The following is a 9,032-nucleotide window of genomic DNA, read 5'->3' as shown; positions in this document are numbered from 1 at the left end:
ATTTGCTCATATTACTTATTTGAATCCTGTAAAGCAGTGGGCTTGATTTGTAAGACATTCTAAATGATAAGATTTGTTATTTTATAGCTCAGAAGGTTTTGTCCCCCCTCTCCATTTTACTGCCATTTCCATCCTTTGTTGCAGTTTGTCTTAACTTTGTTTCTAACTCATCCTTCTACAGACTCCTGGCTATTTTGATGAATGTATCCCCATTGGGGATTTTTCCTTCGACCCAGACAAGATAGTCTGTTGTTCCTTGGAGAGTGGTAACATCCTGTCCCATGGCGCAGTTGGAAAAGGTTACGGATTGGCAACCACTGGCATTACCTCAGGATGTTTTATTTGGAAGGTGATGAGGAAAAAAAATCCCAATCAGAACAGACATTTTTAACTGATCAGTGAACAAATATTGATCCACCTGTTTCCTCCTTTCTACCTCTTCCAGTTTTACATTACTAAAGAGAACAGAGGAAACGAGGGTACATGTATCGGTGTTTCCCGCTGGCCAGTCAGAGATCACAACCACCATACCACCACTGACATGTGGTTGTACCGGGCTTACAGTGGCAATCTGTACCATGGCGGAGAGCTGGTCCGTACGCTTCCCTCCTTTAGCCAGGGTGACACCATCACTTGCATCCTGGACATGGAAGCCCATACTATATCTTTTGCCAAAAATGATAAGGTTTGAAAAGTCATAAGAAAAGTCTTTGCTCATAATTTTCTTTTGACTGATTGCTTTTACTATTTTCTTAACCATTGCTGTATTTTGATATTCTTTTTGCAGGAGCCAAAGCTGGCGTTTGAGGGCGTAGTTGCCTCTGAACTGTATCCTTGTGTTTTATTCTACAGCAGTAATCCTGGAGAGAAGGTATTTAATATACTGAGTTCTCATCTTTAAAACTTACTGCAGTGCAGTAAGTGATGCTTGATGCTTTTTCCTTTTTAGAGCTCTGCGAATAACTCTGTCTAAACGTGCAAACTTTTACCTAAGGATGACCCCTTTAGTTCACACTAAACTACTTTTAGGTTAATGAGATAATAATAATGAAAAATGTAACTTTTAAAAAGCCGGAATTAAACATGATAAACGGACTGGCTTCCTTGAAGGGAAAGAAAAATATATTTTTGTACCAAACTATGAAGGCTAACTGTAAACAAACTGCTTCTGTGTTGATCACAGGTGGCTCTACGTGACCTACAAATGAGAGGCATGCCCAGTAATCTTCTGCCTGGGGAGCCTCTCTGCAGCCCTCAGACCACCGTGCTGCTGGAGTCAACAGTGCAGCTACTACGTCGGCTCCACCAGTCCGATCAATGGTTGCCCCACATTAACCAGCACATTCACTCCCACTTGGAGCTCATTGGTGGTATCTTGAGAGAAGAAGACTCTAGAAGCTTTAAAAGCTTAGGTTAGAAACATCATTTACTCTGCTTTATGTAGACTTTATTTGTATGAAAATTTTTTTTTACTCACAAATGTGGAAGCAAGACTTTTAAAGGGATGAAGCGACTCATTTCAGGCACTTTGAAAAAGTTATGTCTAGGTTGTAATTGTTCCCTTTACGGTTCAATCAGTTATTCAGGTAACCTAAACGTTACTCATTTAAAGATGAAAATATCAAAACTTTTGGTTCCATTGGCCTGAGGTTGTGTGCTGAAATTAAACTTGGAAATGCTGGTTTTTGTTTATTTTTTTAAATGTTGGTCTTTTTTTTTCTCCTCGATAGAAATGTTTGAACTCTGAGGCCAATAGTGTTTGGTCTATTAATGGTTCAAATGGTTTCCTAAGAGTGACAAATAGTATCTGGAAGGGAGTTTTAATATACTGGACCAACACTGGGTTAACTGGGCTAATAAAGCTACTGTAAACTTTATTATCAGCCCCTCATAATATAAAATCTGACTCGACGTGTAACTCTGGCTGTTTAGACTGTTTTTAAACAAACTGCTGATTTTTTTTAACACAGCTTGCAGAGCAAACCACCTGCACAGAATCGTAGGAAACTGTACCTTCTAGAAGGTATAAGAAAAAGATTTGCATAAAAAATTCAAACTGAATATTGTGAGAAAAGCCAATTGTCCTACTTCCATTTATTAAAATAAAATACATTTATGTCAAATGCTAACATCAGTAAAGTCTCTTGACAATTCCTGGTTGCTGATCGGTCACTTATTTCAAACAGAGAGGGAAACTATTGACAGATGTTTGGATCCAAAACTTAATGTAGATATAGAACATCATAATGACCTGCTGTTTAAAAATCAGTAATCATTTCTACTTTCCCTTTAAATCTAAGCTCAAATAAGTTATTTTTTTTAACTGATCTAAGGTACTCTTTTTTTTTTTTCTTTTTTTTTTTTGACTCCACAGGCCTTAGTCCCCCCCACACACAGATGGAAGACGTTAAAGAAGACAAAGACATGTCTGCTGAAGACAGTGGGAAGTTCGCTGCCCATCGTCAGACCCTGTCAGACACCAAGCTGACTGCTCTTTGCAATGAAGTGTGGCCAGCTCTGGCTGTGATTGGAGGGGTCGACGGCGGCCTCCGTGCTGGGGGCCAGTGCATGCACAAGCCAAGTGGTCGCAGGGCCATTATGCTTGGGGTCTTGAAAAAAGGAAGTTCCCTGGCTAAGCTTCAGTGGGAGGAAGCGGATCTCTCTATCAGGTATCACTACAGTCTTCTGACTCATGATAAAGTTTTTTTTCAAATAATTATTCTCACCAATAAGTTTTTTTTTCTCCCATCTTCCCTCTTTGGCATCATTACTCTGATTAATTTCTTAGTGTTTTTCATTCTATCTGTTATTTCTATAACATTTTACCTAATCATTTCAACCCTAATTTTACTTTCTTCTTGTTTCCTTCCCCTCATTCCTTCATCATTAATCCTCGTTGAATTCGTGTCCTGGTGTCACTCCATGATGTATCTGTGGCTTCTTCCAATCCTTCCTAATAACTAAGCTCCATGAATTCTTGGTCACCCAGCGACACTCCGATCATCTCACTGGAGCCGTGTGACGAATCCTGCTGTGATGTCTCGCGCCTCGGAGGACTCAAGCCGGCGGTTTTGTTGGATTTAATATACTTGATGAGGCTGCTGGAGGAAGAGGGTTGGCAGGGGGTGTGCCAGCCTCCCAGAGGGAAATACTTTGAGGAAATCCCAAAGGAGGAACAGAAACGGTGCCGCCTGGAAGAAGATTTTTCCGACGGTGGAACATGGCTTCCTGAAAGCGAAAGTAAAAAGTTAAAAGAACAGAAGGTTGAAACAGACTCTTTTCCGTCTTTAAACCTATCTTCAAAGACAGCTGACTCTGAGGAGTTGTCCTGCTTATCGCAACCTGCTCAGACATCTCAGACTTTAAAAATGGATATGTTTGCACTGGAAATGAGGACAGTCAGGGTCTCTTATCTTCTTATTGGAGGCTTAAAATGCCTGACAGTGTTTTTTACTTGTGAGAAGCTTTCAGATTTACTGCTTGTTTCCAAGCATGATCCTCCAAATTCCCCTGTGATTCCTCTGCACAGCCCCATCCCTGACCAGGCTAAGAGCAAACAATGGGATGAACATGCTGAGCTGAGATCGGTACTGCAGTATGTGGTTCAGAGCATGGTAAAGTGGGCAGTGAGGCCCTGTCCTATCAAGCAGACTGTATCTCTTGCTGATTTGGAGAGGGCTCAAGTCATGTTATACAAAGGAGCCCTGAGCAGACCGCAGGACGACAAGGAACGCAAAGGTATCCAAATCCATGTTACCAGGAAAACATTTTCATTGATTTACTGGTTTATTTTTATTTTTAGACTTTAGTTTTCCAGTCGAGTGCTCTGAGGGGCTCATAAAACAAACAAAAAAATGTTTTTAGTATCATTGCTCTCAATAGCTTATACTACTACCGGTATTTAAAAAAACGAAAAGAAAAAAAAATTAAAGAAAAAACTTATTTAATTTAAAGCAGTAGAGGAAAAAAACATCTATTGTTAAGAAATAATTATTTTCATGGGGGAAAATTTTCTATAATATACATTTAACAGAAGAATATATTAACAATGTATGGAAACGTTTTGGAGTACAAATATGGCTAACACAAAATAAAATGTCTTATTTATGCCGATGTGTTGATCTTCTCAAATTAGAAAATGTTTACAAAAATAAGGTAGCTACTTACCCCTAAATATCTAAAGTCATTGCAATTAGAGAGAAGTTTAGAATAACGGAACCTTCACCAATCAAGGATCCCTTTTTGTTTATCTTTCCCCACAGAAAGTAAAGAAAATTGTATATGATTCTAAAATGTCCCTAAAGACTTTTAACAGAGAACTGCATCAAATAATGGCGTCTTGGGGGCCATAAAGTCTCCATAATGACAATCAGACATTTGTGGCTAGATCTGAATTAAGACTTTCTCTCAAAGTAACCAAAACTCCCTCCCTCCTTCTTTTGCAGAGTCAGGGCGCCATGCGTCTTCTCAGTCCGTTTCCAAGTCCTCCAGCTCAGTGTCGTTGTACAGCGCGGGTTCAGAAGGCACTGCCATCTTCAGCCAATCAAACAGAGTCTCTGCCTCATCTTCAAGTAATGACTTGGCATCCTCTTTGCAAGCAAACCTGCAGATGGATGGAGTTGAAAATTTCAACCCTTTCCTTCCCATCAGCCTCCTTCAGTGAGTATAGGTTAGGATATAAATACAAATCAGATTTGGTTTAATATTCACACGAGAAATTAAAAAAAATGTGATTTTTCAGTAAAATGTGAGAAAACAAGGCCATGTTTAGGGTTTCCATTCTTACTGATCACTGCAGACCTGAATCTCTTGGCAGCAGCTGCTGTTCTGAGGTCCGGGGAGAAGGTGAGTTAGGTTGTGATGTTACATAAAAGCAAAGAGGCTGTACCTGCTCTCTTTAACCAAGGCTGCAGCTGTACCTGCTTGTCCTTCTAACCCAACCAGCTGACCTGAAATAAATGAGTGTTTTTCTTAAGAAAAATTGTTTCAGCGCTGACTCAGTATGTTAAAAGGGACTCCAGGAAGGAGGTTTGATCATTTTGACAGGAAAAAGTTGAAGCATAAGATCAATCACAATATTATCTATGCTGTATTAAGTCCTGCTGCAGTCAAAATAAGGTTTGACTGAAATATTCATTATTTATACTGAAACCTTATTTTATTAGTTCATCCTTTGAGCCTTTAAAATGAGACAGTAGATACAATTTTGACTTCAGTGAGAATTTAGAGCTGCGTCTTTGTTATTACTGTATATACTATATCTTCACCTCCTCTAGGCATGTGTTGCTAACTCGGTTCCCTACACTTACGGGCCTGGATAGCGCCCCTCCCTTGCTGTCCCCGTGCTTCAGCTTTGCGAGCGCTGCTGCGTGTGATGCCTTCACAGAGCAGCAGACCAGCTTCATGGAGCCTGGCCCCTGCAGCACACAGGCCAGAAGCAGCCTGGGTAAGAACAAGTCCAGCGATTAGAGGGTTTGGGGACAATGTCACAAACAAAAGAAACTCAGTATAGCTGAAAAAACTATCATCGATGCACATTTGTGGATGTAGAATCAGCTTGACATCTGTTCTTATGTGTAATGAGGTATAAAGCAGATCAGTATGGATTGATGAAAAATGTTGTGTTTTTTGCATGGTCTTTAATGTTAAATCACTGATCACAGTAAAGCTGCCGCTCAAAACAGCATGTGTTTTGTCTTGCTATTGACACATAAAAGCATGCATACACCAACATGCTGGAATGGCATATTATGGTCATCGTCAGTTATGCTGTGGTCACTCTTGAAATATTTCAAGAAGAAACTGAAAACCTCTCTGCTTCAAATCTTAACAGGCATATATTATCACTTTTATGACTTTTTCTTTTTATAATTGTGAGATATGCGGCTCATAAAAGTTATTGTTATTGCGGATAGATGGGGGGTGGGGATGGGGGGAACAAGAACAAGAGGCAAAAGGATGCAGGCAAAAGTTCTAAAAAAGTGATAACATAACGTCATCAAGGAATTGGGGCATCCATTTAAAATGCATAAGAGAAATGTAGTGATAAAAAAGTCTGAAGCTTAAATATTTTACACAGCAGTTAGTCAAAAAAAAAAAAACGTTATCTTAGAGCTGTAACCCTGAGACCTAACAGACTATCACTCTAGGGATTTAGAAGCACTCTTTGGCTGGCTTGGAAAAAATACATATACTACACAAAAAAAGACAACATAAAAACCTGACACTATTCAGGTAACATCTGTTCTAGTTCAAACCAAGGAAATTTCAAAAAACATTATTGCAAAGACGTCATCTTTCACACTGTTAAAACCAGTCTCTTCTTTCCACAATATGAAATTCTTGAGCCAAATAATCCACTTCAAGTAAATTCTACACACATGCTACTAAATGAAAAATCCTTCCTGAAATAATGAATTTTCATACTTAAAAACTCTCAACTTTCAAAGATGAGTTCAGTTGCCTGAGTGGATGGCTACTGACTGTGCTGGTACTTCCTACCATCACCCTGAGATTAGCTGGGTTATATTTGCCCCCTAGATCTGAGTTGTTACTTGTCTTCAGCCGTTGTCTCTAAAATGTAGTAAAATTTACCCATAAAGTGGTGAAGAATCAGCAAAAAACATGAGTTTTAGTTTGATTTATCAAATAAAAATCTAACGTGAAAGGCATAGGAAATAGTCTTCCTATTTTTGAATTGTTGCACATAGGTGTAAATGAGTGGTTATGTGCAAATTAGAATATTGCAATTTATTTCCAACTAAATTTAGAAATGGTGTACATTTTAAATTGGAGCTGTGGGCTTGGTTTGTTTCTTGCTTTTTGTGTACCTTTTTTTTTTCCATTTTCTCCTAAACCACCAGAGCGGACACAAATGTTTGTCACCAGTCGTTTGCTAGAAATGGGATTCACTATGAGGCATATCTACTGGGCCATGGAGGCAGCAGGTACTGCTTTTGTAGTGTATTCGTTGCCAGTTTTTTGCTCCATGTGCTTTGAGTTTTACATTTTGTGGTCCTTATGTGTCGATATATTCCAATGATAGTTAGATAGACCATCTATTTTAGCTCCTTTACACCCCCTCCAGCCATGATTACCACTTATTTGCACCACACGCAAATTTTTCCTGCACAGATTTATCACATTTTGCCATGGTGGTAACGGGACTCTTCTTCATTCATCTCTTTATTTAAACTCTTTGTATCCAAGATGTAGCAGGTGACTGGGATTCTCAAACTATTGAAGTCCTGGCGAGTTGGATGCTAGAGCACCCCCTGACTGACGACCTCCAGGCAGCTGAGGCACCTAGACTAGAGGGAGCAGCAGAAACTCCGTCGCCTGATGGACCAGAGACGGTGCAATGCCCTGAAAGGCCCACTAACCAAACAAGTGAAAGGTAAGAAATTAGAGAATGTAGTCAGAATTAGCAGGTTTTGACATTTTTACCTCGGCCAAGAAAGTTATGTTTCCATTTTGTGCTGCTTTGTCTGTCCTTTTTTAGAATAAGTAAAATAGTTATGAATGGATTCCAATTAACTTATTCCCAGAGGTAAGCCCCATGCCGTGAAAAAGACCCAGATCAGAAGCTGGATACAGTCATTTCTGAAAGATTTCTCTAACATTGTGAGGTAGGGATATTTGGTGGAACAAGTAGCCCCTCCAAATCAGATGGTGGCAGTACTCAAAAAGACAGGAGGTATTTTAAACACTACGAAAAGGGAGCGTTGTTGGTTTGTTTGATGGATTAATTGAAAACTTATGACTGGATTTTAAGGACTTTTTTTTATTATTATTTTATTTTTTTTAACCAAAATGGCCAAATGTGCTGCTTGGTGGAGGTCTGCACCCTCTGAGTGCTTTTCTAGTTTTTTTTTGCAGTTACAGTTAATGAGAGCATTGGCATTGGCACCTACTTGTGTTCGAAATTGGGGGAGAAAAGTCGAGAAATAATGAGGTGTATATAATCTGTAAAAAGTACAACAGAAAAAAATATATAGTTAGTTTTAAGTAAAAGTACTTATATTAAGTAGTCTAATATTTCTAAAACAATATTATATTTTAGCTCCCAGATGAATTGGCTGCTGTGGCCGTGCCTTGTTCTCTTGAAAATAGGACACCCACATGAAACTGCAAGGATTGAGTTTTCTTTTGTTTTGGTTTGAAATGTAGAGGAAATAAAATGAGAATTAAAATATAGAATTACTGGAGTTACTTTTTGACATCACATTCTTGTTTCTGATACTTAATCATTGTCTGAGGACAAAAGTCCTGTGCAAAATCTGAGAGTCCCAAGTGTTTGGATGTGTCATTATGTGCACAAAGCAGAAAATAGCTTCTTTAGCTATTCAAGCCTTCGGCAGGTAGAGGTGGGCTTAATTGGTTTTCTTAGTGATGTTAGTGATTAGATTTTCTGGATGAAACAGAGAAAAAGTAAAAAATAAATAAATAAAAACACCAGCGCCTACCATAGAATCGGGCAGCAGCTGATCTACTTACGGTACTGTAATGTTTACCCTCTGTATAAACAATGATAAGTTGGTCTTTTTGTTTACAGTTTATTACCAGGACTTGACTGGATAGAGAGGGAGAACTTCTTGGATGTCCACCTCACTAGGAACAGACCTCCTCCTGCACGGCGCCGCCGCTCAGGACCCACTCAGAGGACCTCTTTCCGAAGGCCAGGTTAAAGTCGCATCTTAGTCCTCTTTCACACTGAAAATCCTGGGTTGACACGTGTTTTTCAAACATGGGTCGACCCGCTAAAAATAGGCTTTTTGCTCCCTTTCCATTGCTGGTAGGCTGCATACTCTGTTCCCCCTCTGCTGTGTGTCTGGTGACACCATCACGCTTGGTTGGCACTGATGATATCACCAGTGCAACAGAAATTAGGAAAGTAAAAAATGGAGAGAAACATGTAAGGAAGCCAGGACGTAGCAAGTGTGCTTTATTGTTTTGCTCTTTTATCCAATCCAAATCCCTCTCACCAGTACTGCTCCATGTTTATCGTTTAAAAGAGTTGTTTCGGCTTGGTT

The 9,032-nt window shown here is 39.4% G+C and overlaps 1 protein-coding gene across 2 annotated transcripts in view; it reads left to right on the top strand.

The window, feature by feature from the left end:
• Positions 1 to 9,032, top strand: part of LOC107085826 (probable E3 ubiquitin-protein ligase HERC1) — a 61,003-nt gene that overhangs the window by 31,436 nt on the left and 20,535 nt on the right. Inside the window, exons 35-45 of one of the 2 annotated variants that reach the window (XM_015376412.1) lie at positions 182 to 349; positions 446 to 685; positions 788 to 871; positions 1,184 to 1,412; positions 2,375 to 2,669; positions 2,990 to 3,738; positions 4,446 to 4,659; positions 5,277 to 5,446; positions 6,864 to 6,947; positions 7,210 to 7,396; positions 8,555 to 8,682. In XM_015376412.1, the coding sequence (XP_015231898.1) occupies positions 182 to 349; positions 446 to 685; positions 788 to 871; positions 1,184 to 1,412; positions 2,375 to 2,669; positions 2,990 to 3,738; positions 4,446 to 4,659; positions 5,277 to 5,446; positions 6,864 to 6,947; positions 7,210 to 7,396; positions 8,555 to 8,682 (2,548 nt within the window). Of the gene's footprint in view, positions 1 to 181; positions 350 to 445; positions 686 to 787; positions 872 to 1,183; positions 1,413 to 2,374; positions 2,670 to 2,965; positions 3,739 to 4,445; positions 4,660 to 5,276; positions 5,447 to 6,863; positions 6,948 to 7,209; positions 7,397 to 8,554; positions 8,683 to 9,032 lie in introns of both variants that reach the window. The other variant, XM_015376411.1, reaches the window with a different exon arrangement.

The sequence above is a fragment of the Cyprinodon variegatus genome, unplaced genomic scaffold, assembly GCF_000732505.1.
Source record: "Cyprinodon variegatus isolate N-32 unplaced genomic scaffold, C_variegatus-1.0 Scaffold134, whole genome shotgun sequence".
In the NCBI taxonomy this organism is placed as follows: domain Eukaryota; kingdom Metazoa; phylum Chordata; class Actinopteri; order Cyprinodontiformes; family Cyprinodontidae; genus Cyprinodon; species Cyprinodon variegatus.
The sequence above is the reverse complement of the archived record's forward strand: the minus strand, read 5'-3'. Positions and strand labels throughout refer to the sequence as shown.